A 16523-nucleotide genomic window follows, 5' to 3' on the forward strand; every position below is an offset into this window, starting at 1 on the left:
GTGTAAATATCCCGCAGGCTGTGGCTAACCCATGTCTCCTCAGTATCCTTTCTTCCAGAAGTGCTAGTTCTGCTAATTTCGCAGGAAAGCTTTTGTGAAGTTTGGAAGGTAGGAGATAAGGTACTGTTGGAAGTAAAGGAGGGAGGAGGAGTGATTATTGCTTGGGTAACTTAGGCCGTAGAGAACTTGCCCGCGAAAGTCACAAGTACCGAGTTCGAGTCTCGCTCTGGCACACAGTTATAGTCTGCCTGTAAGTTTTACATTAGGCTTATTCTTTTATTCCTTACTGCCTTTTAACCTAAGCCCATAAACCTTAACAGATACGTAGGCTGTACAAAACTTGTTTGAGCAATTTAAGTCATGTTTAAATAGTCGTTATGGGAGAGATCTGAATCCTTCATGTGAATGTCATAGACAACTTCAAATACTCATCATCCACAACGCCTTGTATATATGCACAGAAGTATGTATAGTTCACTCACACAGGGCATGAAACACGAATTAGGAGTACAAAAATTGGTACATTGCTAAGTTAGTTTAGCGTGATCCTGGACGCTCCAGACTTACAACGGAGGAAAATTGTCAGCCACCGTTAATTTTGTACATATGTGAAAACAGTCGTCTTACAGCGTTCACGGGAAAACTTAACTACTGAACACTGTAGTAAACGGAGAACAGCTGCATTAAGAGGGGAAACCACATTAGGAGATTCAAAAAATACTATGTTTTTATTGCATAAACCGTTAGCTTAACTATTCAAGAATACGCTGTCAAAATTTCAAAGCGAAATTCGCATTTCTTTAAATTTTATGAGCATAGAACCGACGTACAGAAGGAAATTCTTCCAATATATGAAGATTTATCAAGGGGTGAAATACTGGAGTGATGTTTAGGTGGCCACACAAAATGCGAATGAAAGTTTTAATTCCACTACTTGGCGATTTGCTCCTTAACACTTGCACTCCGGACTAAAAGTCGTTGAACTGGCATTGTATTTAGCAGCGGGCTTATTCAATGAAGGAAATTCATCCTCTCTGATAGTCATAAACGAGGCAGGAATTGTAGTAGGCACGCAAAGCTTCAATTATGCCGAACAAATGGATAACCAGCGCGTGAGCCGGCAGAATAGATGTAGTTCACTGGAATCGAAGGAAGGTCAGAAAGCAAGGAAAGCAGTGCTGCAAGCGCAAACGAAGCCTATGAGGAAGAAGAAGGACTACTGTAAGGTGCCGGAATCGCAGATTACATTATTGTTAAATTCCTTGAATTTCTAGTTTCCGAGAATTTATTTTTCAAAGTCGTTTACCTCAAAATGATTTTTTTCACATTTGAGTGCAGTCTAACCCAAAAAGTATAAATACTATCGTTATGAATTATATGAACCAACTTGTGAGCTGATATCATGATTTTAAGGGTATTTTTCTTGTATAATTAGAGAAAAAATCGTGAAAATCGAAGTAAATTATTCCAACGCGTGCAAAATTTTTAATTTTCATTTTTTTCACCTGCATTGAGGTTCATATTCTTAGAAAATAAGTTATTAATGTAAAATCAAAACCTTTTTGATTTCAGATGAAAATCGGTATGGCTACACTGCACGCAATTGGGGAACTTTACTCGCAACCTTCAGCGGACGTCACAGCGTAACTTTGTTATTTTTGGCTCAAATTATTCAAAAAAAAATTCATGAAAACAGTTAGAAATATGAATGAAATGATGTAAAATTTTGATTAAATTCTCAGTAATTCTTCCCACCCAAAAAAATCCCAAAATATCAGTGTCAAACAGCCTCCGAATGTGGTTTCCCCACTTAAAGTTGGTAATCTCTACTAACAAAAATACCTTAAAGTTGATGCTGATTTTTCGAGAGGACTTCAAAAATTAAGTTAGACACTATTATGGCAGGCCAAGTAGCTTTTATCGAATGCTACACTACACGTCTTAAGACTCAGATACATATTATTTTTCAACGTAGCTACCAAGTCTCTGTAAATAATGGTCGCAACGTTCTACCAATCGTTCCATACCTCGATGACAGAAATCCAGTTAGAGGTCACTGAGCCGTTCGAGAACCGCAGTGAAAGCACTCATCCAGATATGTTTTCAGCCTGCCGAAAAGATGCAAATCGCACGGTGCAGCCTTCGTTAAATTGTTGGCATCATTTCACTACAACTGGACTAGACATTTGCATTTCGTCCACATATTGCCAGAATTTCACGGTGAATCCGTATGCAATTTCGACGTTTTCACCACAGTAATTGTACTGTCCCTCGTACTTCAACTTTTGGCTGCGTTTCCAGTATCCGCGCAATGTCAGTCGCACACTGTGATGCAGCGGAACTGTGTGTGTAGGAAAAAGGGGAACACGTGTTCTGTTCTGACAAAGCGCCACTCTTGTTGCGCAATGGGTTTAGCGTGTGGCGAGAAGTGGACCTTTCTTTCTGAAGTCTCTACGTTACATGCGTCTAGAAAATGCAGCGTCAACTAAAACAGCGTAACGGGACGTTAGAGAGATGGTTTCTCGGTGTCGGTTGTGTCGTTTGGCCAAGCCTAAGAACGCTCTTCAGCAGGGCTTCTTGAGTTCTGAGCGCGAATCCTGCCCCATGGACAAACTCTATATCGATTATGTGGGGCCCTTACCTCGCACCAAAAGAGGCCATCGGTACGTATTGGTTATTATTGACGCGTTTTCGAGGTTCACCTGGCTTCTTCCGAGTCGTAACGTGACTGCTGCTACTACTATAGCGCATTTAACTAACGTATTTAGTGTTTTTGGACCCCCTAAGCAAATTGTTAGTGATAATGCGCCGGCCTTTCTTTCGGCTCCCTTCAAGGCTTTCTGTTTTCAAAGCAGTGTGAAGCACGTGACTACCACTCCGTATTACCAGCAGGGCTCTATAGCGAAGAGGGTCAGTCGTAATCTCAAATCCGCACTGATTATCTTTCATCAGAAGACGCCCAGTAAGTGGGATTCTAGTCTCCCTTGGCTTAGTTAGTTTTGCTTTCAATACCGCCAGCCATGAGGCTTTGAAGGCTACTCAGGTTTCCTTGATCTTTGCTTATCCTGTTAATTCCCCCATTTCGAACTTATAGGGAATTCAAGATCTAATTCCTGCGGATATTACCCCTCAGATCGTCAAAGAAAACTGTAATCGTGCCAGGCGCAATATTCTCAGGGCCCACAACAGCTGACCGTTACAACCGTAATCGACGAGACTTTAGGGGTAAACCAGGAGACCACGTATATGTCCGTAACTTTCCCGGGAGTTCACTCCCCGTTTCCTGGGTCCCTGTACTATTATGCGTATATTGGGCCCAGTTAATCTTCTAGTTAAGGACAACCACACCGGTAAGCAATACCAGGTTCATCTTAATCAAATTAAGTTTCGTTTGGCCACTTGTTGGGTTACCCCCGAGTTGGTGTTTGAGGGGAGGAGGTGGAGCCGTATTGCGGCTCACGTTGGTGCCATTGGTAGGTTGGCATCGTGTAATAGGGATAGTGGCGTCTCGTTTTCTTCTTGTGTTTACTGGCGCCACTACGCTTGCTAGCGTTGTCTGTCTGCATGTGGCAGCAGCAGCGGTTATTGATATCTAGTGCGGTTGTACTATCTTTGGAGGGACGTCAAGTGTTTTCTGGGTCGGGTGTGTCAGGGAGTTCAGTTGGGACGGAGCAGCAGTGAGGTCCGGCAGTGCGGGGACATGCCAGAACCGCTGGTGGCACGCAGGCACAGCTGAATCGAGGGGCTGTAGTTGCGTGGGCCATAATCTCGTTGTCCACCGGCCCGAGGACGTTTGAGTTGAGTTAACATTAACCCAGTAGTGAAACCTCCACTATTTTGAGATCACGCCGTTTGTTCACGCGTTGCTGCTCGCAGGGTCGCTGAGACAAAGAGCAACGAGTGGAGTGTTTGGAGTTGGCGAAATTAATTAGCCGTCCTCCACTTCTTATTATTAATCATTGAATTCCTTGCGCTACTGTTGGTGAAATTCAACCAGCGGTATTTTTCTGCCTAGTGGCCGCTAACGCCCCAGTTACCTGCCCTGGAGGTTAGCGTATTTTCGCGGTAGTGTACCTTCCCTCGCCTTGCCGCTGGTGTCCGGTAAGGCATGTAGTTCGACAGCCTCCTTGATTGTGGTCCGGATATTTTGTTTCTTTTGGACTACTTTGGTCGTAGTGCTTCCTTCTGCTTCTGGATGTTCCAAACACTGGATTCTGAAGACGCTGTGCTGTCTGCCAGTTCCACCTTGTCTGGGTTATTCCAGCGTTGTATTGGTAATCAGACGTTAGGTAGATTTTGCAAGAGTGTTGGTCTGCGTTTAAACTGTCACTAGTTTGAGTTGCCATCCGGTTAAGTGAATACAGCTCTTGGCTGCCTGCCTCATCGTTTACGAAGTTGAGCGACTATCCAAGGTGGAACCTTGGAGCACTGTCTGAGGCCCAATACTCTCTTGATTTCGTCATATTGTGATGATTTAAAAAAATATATTTTTTAATTTTGAGTTATTACTGTTTGGGCCTTCAGCCGACAAAGAGTTTGAATTTCTTGTTAATAAGGCCTTCAGCCGTGAGTGTAACTTGTCTTACGAAATTTTAATTAGACAAAATATCTTAACATTGAAATGTTGATGACTATTCTTTAAATATCTCTCGAAGAATTTTAAATGCTTCTCAAAAATTTGCTGTCCAGGCCTTCAGCCGTCCAGCTGTTTTTTGAGTTATTACTATAGGGGCCTTCAGCCGACAAATAATTTTAATTTCTTGTCAATAAGGCCTTCAGCCGTGAATGCAACTGGTCTTAAGAATTTTTAATTAGATATTGTCTCTTAATAGTGAAATTTTGCTGATTATCTTTTCTTAAAAATATTTAGTACCTCTTGGAGAAGTTTAACTGCTTCTTAAGAATTTGCTATCCAGGCCTTCAGCCGTCAAATTGTTTTTGAGTTATTACTATTAGGGTCTTCAGCCGACAAATAATTTGTATTTCTGGTCAATGAGGCCTTCAGCCATGAGTTCAACTTGCTTAAGAAGTTTTTAATTAGACATTGTGTCTTAACAATCAAATTTGATAATTGTTCCTTATTGTCAACTATATTTGTGATTGTTTCCAAATAAAGTGTGCATGATTAAAAAAAAAAAAAACACTGAGCAACCAACGGTAACTGATTACGGCCCCGTCCACACTGAATGCTGCCTTTCCCTAAGTACCAGGTCTCAGCAAAAATAAAAAAGAAATGATGTACTGGTATTGCCATACTGCTTGTAAACGATGTGAATCCAAGGAGGTGACATAAGTACTCTTAGTAGCACAAAATCTTGACCAAATAGCAATGGAATCGTGTAATGTGATCTGCCGATTCCATTTTTACAATCTTAGTCAAATTGTGACCAGTGATGTCAGGTTTCAACTCGACAACATGGACGACTGTGAGAATAAGCGCTTGAGAAAGGGGCTGCAACCACGTAACTAGTCGCAAAAAATGAAATATAAATAAATAAAATAAAAACAATAAAATGCAGCTACGGAGCTTCAGTTTCCAAAACAAATTCAGCAGGTATGTCTTTACAGTATCCTTGTCTACGTTGTTTCAACGCATATCTCTAAAGTGACAATGCGTACTTTAATTTTTATCTTATTCAGATACGAAAGTGTGCTCAAACTCTCCCGCCGAATCAGGTTCCCAGCGTGCACCGCTACACATACTGCATATCAGCTTTTCCGAATGGATGCATCGCTTCTTTCTACTGTGTGTCGACGTGAAATGTGGCCTGAAATTTTATTCTATCCTGATGTCTAAATATGATCAGTTAACAAACTAACGCATTTTACTTTTTCACATGAAATATAATAATTTACATTGCCTAACAAAAAGGGTACGCTCTCGGAAGATGGTCTTGTTCATGTGTAGTGTTGTTACCAGGCCTGGTCTTGTATATGGGGCAGTCAACTGGAAACGAAACAGTTGGGAGAAAACTGTTCATTATTTCAAAAGTAATCGCTATAACAGTACATTTATCCCTCTGTGAGACAAGTAGGTCACTGCCTTCAAGGAAAAATATTTGCTGTTGCTTACAGAACCACGATTGTACCCAGGCGTGCAGCTCTTCGTCCGGAGTCGACGGCTACAATTTCTCTCTTCAGGGCTCCAAAAATATGGAAATCGCATGGGGAGAGGTCGGGGCTATAAGGAGGATGTGTAAGGAGGGCTTCCTACAAAAACACATATAGCGTAGTCGAAACATCTTTGGTAACATGTGGGCGGGAAGATACATAATTATTGAGAGTTAAATTAGTTAAACACATTGATGTAGTTACATTACCATTTGCAAATTATAAAAAAAGTAGCAATATAAGGATTTAACGTCCCGTTGACACGGGAGTTATTAGGGACGGAGCACGAACTCGGAAAGATTCAAGGAGGAGGAAGGAAATCAACAACCCCCTTTCAAAGGAAACGTCCCGGTATTTTCTGGAGCAGCTTAGGGTAACCACGGAAAACATAACTCTGGATGGCCAAAAGCGGGATCGAACTGCTGTCCTCTCGAATGCGAATCCAGTGTGCTAGCCGCGCACCATCTTGCTGGATGCAGAGAATGAAGTAATAATACAAGGCAGTGAAGATTATCTCCATTCAGCTGTACAAACCAAATATGTCCAGAATATAACCTTAAAATATAATAATATATAAGACAAAAGTTGCCGCCTTTAAAGGTAAATATTCAGTAAGGTCGAGACTAGTATTTAAAAACAAAGTAACTGAACATGTATCAAATTTTAAACATCTGGGCTGCAACATGAGTTATGATTTTCATAATGATATAGATGACAAGCTGCACAAATTTTAAGCAACATGCTGAACAATAATCAGAAAATTTCACTACAAAAAACGAAAAAATACAAATATTCAATTTTAAAATCTATGGCGGTACCATTATCATTGTATCGTGATATACTGCGAACTATGTATGAAGGGCAGTAGACAGATTCCATACTCTTAGTGTTCCGAAAAGCTTTTGACACAGCCGCCCATTACGAACTGTTAACGAAGGTACGTGCATCCGGAATAGGTTCCCTGATGTGTGAGTGGCTCGAAGACTTCTTAAGTAACAGAACCCAGTATGTTGTCCTCAGCGGCAAGTTTTCATCAAAGGCAAAGGTAACGTCAGGAGTGCCCCAGGGAATTGTGACAGGACCGCTATTATTTTCTATATATATATATATATATATATATATATATATATATATATATATATATATATATATATAATCTGGCGGTCATGGTGGGCAGCAATCTGCGGTTGCTTGCTGTCGATGCTGTGGTGTATGGGAAGATGTCGAAGTTGAGTGACTGTAGGATGATACAAGATGACTTAGACAAAATTTCTAGTCGGTGCGATGAATGTAGGAAAAACAAACCCATAATGTTCAAAATGGTCATGAGTCCCCTAGAACTCAGAACTAGTTAAACCTAACTAACCTAAGGACATCACACACATCCATGCCCGAGGCAGGATTCGAACCTGCGACCGTAGCGGTCGCGCGGTTCCAGACTGAAGCGCCTAGAACCGCTCGGCCACACCGGCCGGCATAATGTTCAGATACAGTATTGCTGGTGACCTGCTTAACACAATAATGTCGTTTAAAGCAAAGCGATATGAAATGGAACGAGCATGTGAGGATTGTGGTATGGAAGGCCAATGATCGACTTCGGTTTATTGGGAGAATTTTAGGAAAGTGTGGTTCATTGTAAAGGAGACCGTATGGGGGATGCTGGTGCGGCCTATTCTCGTGTACTGCTCGAATGTTGGGATACGCACCAGATCGGATTAAAGGAAGACATCGAAGCGGTTCAGAGGCAGCTGTTAAATTTGTCACCGGTAGGTTCGAGCAACTCGGAAGTGTTATGGAGATGCTACGGGAACTCAAATGGGAATTCCAGGAGGGAAGGCGACGTTCTTTTCGACGAACACTATTTAGGAAATTTAGAGAACCGAAATGTGAAGCTGACTGCAGATCTATTCTACTGCCGCCAACATACATTTCGCGTAAGGACTACGAAGATAAGATACGAGGAATTAGTGGTCGTACGGAGGCATATAGACAATCGTTCTTCCCTCGCTCTGCCTGCGAGTGGAACAGGGAAGGAAATGACCAGTAGTGGTACAGGGTACACTCCGTCACGCACCACACGGTTGCTTGCGCAGCATTTATATCAGCCTAAAGGGAATGCCTTCCTTTTGAACTTTCCAAAGGCCTTCTAACCTAGGGGGAACATTACAATAATAATTAAGACTCTTGATAGTCCCCTACGACAAGGAACTTTAGTTCTTTCTCTCAACACTTTTTGTTAGGTCAGCACCGATCCTGCCAAATGACGTGCAGTTACAGAATGAAGCTCTCAGTCAGACTACGACCATGAAGCACTGTCGGGCCAGTCCCAGGAAACATCCGAGATTTTTTAAACAATCATTAAATGAAGCAGAAAAAATGGCTAGCAACGCCTTAGGCCGATCGTAACATTGCTACTCCGACGTATCACGTAGCAAAACACCTTGCTACTCTGTCGAGTGCACACTAGTAGGACGGTACGAGCATCACATTAAGAACTCGGCGGATTTCTTACGTCGATTAGAGGGCTTGCATGTGAATGCCTGATATTCTAGTAAGTTCTGATGTGTCCTCTCTCTTCTCTCGCGTTCCTCTGTATGGTTCGTTACGGTTAATTGAGGTTAGGTTTGGTGTTGAACTATCGAACCAATTTCAACGTGTTTTGACTTGCATTCAGTGACCATTACTGGTGAGCAGACAGATGGAGTTCCAAAGGGAAGCATTGTCACCTATTATTGCCAACTTTTTTATAGAAAACTTTGAGGAATGTACTTGGATGTGGCGACTTTGAAACCTGAGTGTTTTTTTCAGATATGCAGATGATGCTTTTCTTTTTTGGTCTTGTGGCAGTGAGAATTTGAAGGACTTTTTAGAACACCTAAATTCAATCCACCTGAATTTTCATTTCAAGGTGAAGGAGGACTGCCTTCCTTTCCTTGGTGAAAAGGAAAGTTGATGGTACGTTGGCTCATGCCGTTTATAGTAAGCCTACTCACACTGACTTGTAGCTACAGCTGGAGAATTGTCACCTCCTGGCTCAGCGTGAAGGGATACTTCGTACCTCGGTTCACAGGGTCCACGCTAATTTGTATCCTGAGAGTTTGTCAGGTGACATAGGCCATCTTGAGGTAACCTTTCGTCAGAATGGTTAGAGCGAAAGATCAGATGTACGCTGCGCCACAATTAACGGGAGAGTGGTTATAATACCGAAGAGGCACCGAAGTCTACGGCCTTTTTGTCAAAGGGACTGATCGCGTTCTGCGGAAATATAATGTGAAAGGTTAAAAAATGGTTCAAATGGCTCTGAGCAGTATGCGACTCAACTTCTGAGGTCATCAGTCACCTAGAACTTAGAACTATTTAAACCTTAGTAACCTAAGGACATCATACACATCCATGCCCGAGGCAGGATTCGAACCTGCGACCGTAGCGGTGGCTCGGTTCCAGACTGTAGCGCCTAGAACCGCACGGCCACTCCGGCCGGCTAATGTGAAAGGTTTGGGTCTCTTTAGGTTCCTTAAAGGATGATATTGCTTTGCGTAAGGCGGGTGCCTATTGTATTCTTTGAAGTTCTGGAATATCATATATTGATCAGATTATCAGGACCGTGGAGGACCAGTGTACTAAACACAATCGTCACACACACTTGCAACAGCCGAGCAAATCTGGTGTTGCTGAACATTGTCTTGGTACTGGTCATCCTATGAAATATAACAACACGCGGATTCCGGCATGCACTTCCAGCTATTAGAAGAGTGTTAGTAGAGAAGCAGTTGAAATTAAACTGCCAGGTAACCTTATTAATAGAGATGGAAGTTTTCACTTAAATTCTGCGTGAAATCCTGTTCTCTCCCTTGTAAAAAAATAAAGGGTTCAAGTTAATGCTATCTCACCCGTTGGTTGGTTATTAATTTTCACTATCGCTAACTTCTGACGTTGGTCATGTTTGGTTCGTGTGTGTGTGTGTGTGTGTGTGTGTGTGTGTGTGTGTGTGTGTGATCTATCCGCAACTGAATTGGAAACCGAGGTTTTAAATTCCCTTGCATAGCGCTTACTTACCACTGTTTTCCCCACTGTTTTCCCTTGAAAATGACAGTGTATGCACTTGTCAAAATATTGGCGGTTGTCGACAGCGGCACCCGGCTGTATTCCAGTAAGTTATCTGAACGTTTCTGCATATGTTGCACTTACAGGTCAACGATTGAACGCTGTGCACCAAACAGTATGATCTGTTACAGCCAGGCGAACTAAATGACCATCATATTGTGCTTTGGTCACATTCCGTCCTCTCAATCTCGCAAACTAAACTTGAATGTCAGAGAGCTGCCACTGCCAATGTGTCACTGAGCCACACATGGAAATGGCAGTCTGTCAGCACAGCCGTGGAGGACAACAAATGTTTCAGAGTCGAGTCAAATGGCGCTTCTCACCTAACCTGTGAACAGACTCAGAATTATGGCGTTAAAGTCGAAAGAACACCCCAGAGAGTGATTTTTACTCTCACACGTAATAATTTATTGCATCTACACCAATTAAGTCGATGACACATGTAGGATCAAAGTAGCAATTGGACAGTGCGCCAATTGGACGCCGAGGAGAATGTCAGTTGGTACGATGAATCATGTTTTTTCCGAGTTTGATGGGTGGGCTCTTGCTTCGTCTGCGGAGTAAGTATGTAGATGTAGATAAATAAATAGAAAGATAACATCAAAATACAAGCATATATGAAAATCTTCAGGCGAGTAAAGGGCTTCACAAGAAGATATTTAATATAAAATTAAAACATTCGAAATGATTTGAATGAAGACGCTGATAATGAGGAAATAACTGAATGTGGGAGAAGGCAGAAACATGTCAAATGTGAACAGACTGAGCAAAAAGTTAGCAAATTTAAAACTGTATGTGGGACCATTCAAATAGCTGTTAAAAGTAAAGCTAGGAGAAAAACGAAAATGAAATTTTATAAAGTAATGGCCTTACCTACATTAGGATGTACGAGGATAGATAAGATACGAAATGAAGATGACAGAATGATATATAAAATAAGTGTATAATAAATCTTAAATAAAAGGCAGAGTTGGACTGGTTGCTTACAAAGAATGGAGAATACTAGGCTTAATAATTTGAGGCGAAAAGTATGGAAAGGAAACGGGATGGGAAAGAGGAAGGAAATAATTACCTCCAGCTGCGCAGGGCACTGCGGCAATGCAACGGCGAGAGTTGAAGATGTGTGCCGGACCAGGTATCCAACGCGGACGTTCTGCTTCTATAGAACTGTTACCTTAACCGCTCAGCCATCTGGACAGGCTTTGCATCACCCCAAACTCGCAACTTACCCCTCGCCGCACCGCAACGATCCCGGCCCGTTAACCCCCTACAAGCAGGTTTCTGATTCCCGTAGGAGTTCTGGCGTTGGTTGTGCACCCGCACTGAATCTTTTTTTATCGAACAGCCGTCGCACCCATATAATTGTAGATATGAGTGGTGTCGGTTCTGTCAGACGTGTGCAATTCATGCCTGAGGGAAAAAAAGAGGTTGAGAACGATCCTGTATACGCTAGAGACAACTGTGAAGCTGTAATGGGCAAGAATGTCTACGAGAGTGGTATGATAAGTTTGGTAAATTTCCATGAAAGTACGGAACATTTTTGTTGCGCCTTCATTGTTGGTAAGCTTGGTTATTCCAACAATCGTATAAAGAATATCAACAATGTGCAGCGTACAGTTCATTCTTGACAGCCGTCGGAATTGATCACTTTATCGACTACGATTGAAAATGGAGAAATCCGATTTTTATGTTGTGATCAAACGTTTTCATTTGAAGGGTTGGACTGGCGCACAAATTACAACACAACGGGATGAAGTTCATGCACACTGCACTATCACTCAAAACCATTTACTTTTGGATTAATGAATTTAAACGTGGTGAGACAAGCACTCCGGTCGTCCAATTGAGGTTATCACAAAGTAAACCATTGCAAAATCCATGATATGGTAATGTAAGACGGTCGAATAAAATTTCATGAGATTGCTGAGCCTGTAGACATCTCAACTAAGCGAGCGCGTAATATCTTGCACGGAGAACTGACTGTGAAGAAGCTGTGTGCGACGTGGGTGCCAAGTTTGCTTTAAATTGACGAAAAGCACATCTGGCACCACATTTCGACTCAATGTTTGGTAATGTTTAATCGCAGTCTACATGAGTTCTTGCTCCCATTTGTGACTGTTGACGAAATCTGGATCAATAATTACACGCAAGAGTCACAACTGCGGACAAAATTATGGACAAAAGCTGGTGAAAGTGCACCGAAGAAGGCAAAGACCATTTGATCAGCTGGTAAATGATGGTCGCTGTTTGTTGGGATTCCTAAGGAATAATCCCCATAGATTGGTTCCTCATCCACCTTATTCACCAGACTTAGACCCAACTGACGTCTTCCTGTTCCCTAACTTGGAACTTTGGCTTGCTGAGAAGAACTTTTCATTAAATGAAGAAGTGATAGTTGCATTTAACGAGTATTTTGTAGAGTTTGACGGAAACTATTTTTCTGGTCAGATGAAAAAGTGGAGGTTTCCCTCAAAGGAAACTACATCGAAAAGTAAGGTGTTACGAAATAAACATTTTTTTATTACTTTTTTTAGCCAGATTTATCAAACTACCCCCGTAATTCATGAAGTGAGATGAAGAACAAGATGATGATGATGATGACGAAAGACTACCCAAGGAGAAGGAAGGAGAGACATTGTATTGTATTGTATTGTATTGTATGTGAACCGGGGACCTAGAAGCGACGGAGAGGCTCCGTCCCCGCCGCAGCCGCAGAGGTCCACAACCCCACGACGACTACCGCAGTCCACTTCACGCCTCTGCCGCCCCACACCGAACCCAGGATTATTGTGCGGTTCGTCCCCCGGTGGACCCCCCAGGGAACGTCTCACACCAGACGAGTGTAATCTCTGTTTGCGTGGTAGAGTAATGGTGGTGTACGCGTACGTGGAGAACTTGTTTGCGGAGCAATCGCCGACATAGTGTAACTGAGGCGGAATAAGGGGAACCAGCCCGCATTCGCCGAGGCAGATGGAAAACCGCCTAAAAACCATCCACAGACTGGCCGGTTCACCGGACCTCGACACAAATCCGCCGGGCGGACTCGTGCCGGGGACCAGGCGCTCCTTCCCGCCCGGAATGCCGTGCGTTAGACCGCACGGCCAACCGGGCGAGCTAGGAGAGACATGGTCGACCAAGGAAATGATGGACATGAACTCTGTGAAGAGAGAAGACATTGAATGAAAGACGATGACAATGTGTAATGTATGAGGCTGCGAGTGTTACCTGCTTCCTCACGCCGCAGGTGCAGTCGGCGGGCGCCGGCTGCTGCTGCTGCACGGCGGTGATGGTGCAGGAGAAACGCGAGCCCGCGTTGGTGACCGCCGTCTGCAGCGCCACCACCAGCCGGTTGGCGTCGGACGACTGCGAGAAGCTGCCCTCGCCGCAGTACAGATGCGCGTCCGACAGCGATGCGTCGCCAGACGTCGACACGCTGAGGCGCGCCGTGTCGCACTGCCCCGTCTGTGGGCAGTCGGCACCAGCGTCACAACGGGAAAGGCCAACCGCTAAGCTGACGCGTCTACACTGATGTGACAAAAGTCGTGGGATCTCTCCTCATATCATGTCGGACATACATTGCCGGAAGTGTGCAGCTACACGACGTGCCATAGACTCGACAACTCTTTGGAAGTCACTTGCAGAAACATTCAGCCGTGTTGCCTCTACAGCTGTCCATAATTGCGAAGGGTTGCTACTGAAGGATTTTGTGCACGAACTGATCTCTCGATTATGTCCCATTAATGTTCGATGGGATTCATGTCAGGCGATCAGGGGGGCCAAATCTTCCGCTCGAATTGTTCTTCAAACCAATCGCGAACAATTGTGGCCCATGTGATACAGCGCATTGTCATCCATAAAAATTCCATTATTCTTTGGGAACGTAAAGGTCATGAACGGCTGCAAATAGTCTCCGAGTAGCCTAACATAACCATTTCCAGTTGGACCAGTGCATTCCATGTAGAGAGCCCACACCTTGTAAGAGATCCGTGACTAAGGGATTTATTGCTAGCGCACTCGAGCAGATGTAATTGCGGTGGATTGCTCACATGCTGTCTGCGATATGTAAGCTATAAGAGAATCTCAGACCAGAGAGCAGTGTTGGCTGCAGTAAGAGCTGTGTCAGTAGGAGTAAGTAGTAGCTAGCAGTCGTGTGTATGCAGTTGGCTGGGCCGGTCGTTGGGAGCGATGGCGGTGCCTGAGCGATGTAGTAGAAGGTAAAATCAGAAGCGCGCATATATAGTTTGTTAAACTAAATTTGTTCTATTGTTATATCAAGTCCCATGTAAATGTTTCAAAAATCTTGTAATCATAATCTTTTTTATATAATTAACTTTTTGACAATCACTCATCTGAATTTAAAGAATTTGCTAATTTCTCCAATCCATGGTCATCCCGATTATCGTAAGGAAAAATCTGTTGTTTCTCTTTATACATGTCAAATCTAGCGGCCAGCATTGCACTGGGCTGTGCCAGTAAAATTTCTTATATGAGCAGATATATACGCTTTATCCGGCGACTTCATTGAGGTAAGATTTTTCAGTTTATTCAGAATGATCTTTCAGGGCCATGACGCAGCACTGCTGACGTCCAAATTTACCAGTTTAGATTCACAGTCAGTTAATTATTGAAGGGTTGTATGTGAGCCACAATTTTATTGAGAGATTAGTTACACGTTATTATTGCGAGGTTAAGGAGTAATAAACTGTTGGGAGGTTACATTGAATGTGAATTATATACATATTTTTACCGTTGGGAGGTTACAACCTTCATGGAGCCACCACCGACCTCCACAGTGCCTTGTTGACAACTAGGGTCCATGGATTAGTGAGGTGGCGCCACATTCGAACCTTACCAACAGCTCTCACCAATCGAAATCGGGACTCATCTGATCAGGCCACGTTTTCCAGTCTTTTAGAGCCCAACTGATGTCGTCATGAGCCCAGGAGAGGCGCTACAGACAAAAGAAGTGTCTTTTAAGGCGCTTGTTCGCCAGATTCTTTGAGTATTGTTCATCTATCTCGCATCCCTATCAGGTATGACTGATTGAGGAGATAGAGAAGATTCAACGAAGAGCGGCGCGTTTCGCCACGGGATCGTTTAGCTGGCGAGAGAGCGTTACGGAGATGCTAAACAAGCTCCACTGACAGACGTTACAAGAGAGGGATTGTGCATCACGGAGAGATGTACTATTGAAATTTCGGGGCAGCACATTTCAGGAAGTCAGACAACATATTACTTCCCCCCACATACATCTCGCGTATTGACCACAAGGAGGAAATTCGTGAAATTAGAGCCGATACAGAGGCTTACCAACAATCATTCTTCCCGCGCACTTTTCACGGGTGGAACAGGGTTGGAGGGATCAGATAATGGTACCGAAAGTACCCTCCGCTATACATCACTAGGTGGCTTGCGGAGTATGATATAGATGCAGATGTAGACGTGCTATTCACAAAGACACTCGCGTCGATCATCTGCTGTCACAGACCATTAACATCAGATTTTGTCACACTGTCCTAACGGATACGTTTGTCGTACTCCCGACATTGATTTCTGCGGTTACTTCAAGTAGTTTTACATATCTGTTAGAACTTACGACCCTAGGCAAACGCCTCTGCTCTCGATCGTTACGTGAAGACCGTCGGCCGCAGCGTTGTAATGCCTGAAATGTGGTATTCTCGGCACACTCTATACACAGTGAATCGCGGAATATCGAATTCCGTAACAATTTCGGAAATAGAATGTCCTATGCGTCTAGCTCCAATTACCATTCCACGTTATGTGACTATAATCACGCCGGAAACCTTTTCACATCAATAATCTGAGTACAAATGAGAGCTATTCCAGTGCACTGCCCTTTGATACGTGTACGCGTCTGTATATGTACGTATCGCTAGTCCATGACTTTTTGTCACATCAGTGTATAATGATCAGCTGGTAGTAGGGGTGATTTCGGCCCTCGTTTGCACTGCAATATCTTAACAAGTTCTGCAGTTTTACACAGACTACTCATGCTGCTTTAGTGAAACACAGTGACCGCCAGATATTTGTAAAGTCGCTTTTGCAAATATACTGAGGAACTCAGACCAAATAATTACTAGTCATTATGCGTTGTAACGTGGCAGACTAGGAAATAATATTATGAAGTTATCGATCGTGTATAGATGACGACTATGATGATCAATCTTGTTGCTACTTGCATACGAATTTATACTTACATTATGCCCAAGTAGGTTTTCAAATCATTTTCACAGACACCTACGTTTGTAGAAATTTTTAGAAAAAAAATTATATGACGTCCATTCCTG

At 43.2% G+C, this 16523-nt stretch overlaps 1 protein-coding gene across 3 annotated transcripts in view; it reads right to left on the minus strand.

Annotated features, from left to right (window-relative positions):
• LOC126248801 (venom serine protease-like) overlaps positions 1 to 16523 on the minus strand; it is a 274056-nt gene that overhangs the window by 77201 nt on the left and 180332 nt on the right. For all 3 annotated transcript variants that reach the window (XM_049950197.1, XM_049950205.1, XM_049950214.1), the window contains exon 3: positions 13441 to 13677. In XM_049950197.1, the coding sequence (XP_049806154.1) occupies positions 13441 to 13677 (237 nt within the window). The remainder of the gene's footprint in view (positions 1 to 13440; positions 13678 to 16523) is intronic.

The sequence above is a fragment of the Schistocerca nitens genome, chromosome 1 (genome assembly GCF_023898315.1).
Source record: "Schistocerca nitens isolate TAMUIC-IGC-003100 chromosome 1, iqSchNite1.1, whole genome shotgun sequence".
NCBI lineage: Eukaryota > Metazoa > Arthropoda > Insecta > Orthoptera > Acrididae > Schistocerca > Schistocerca nitens.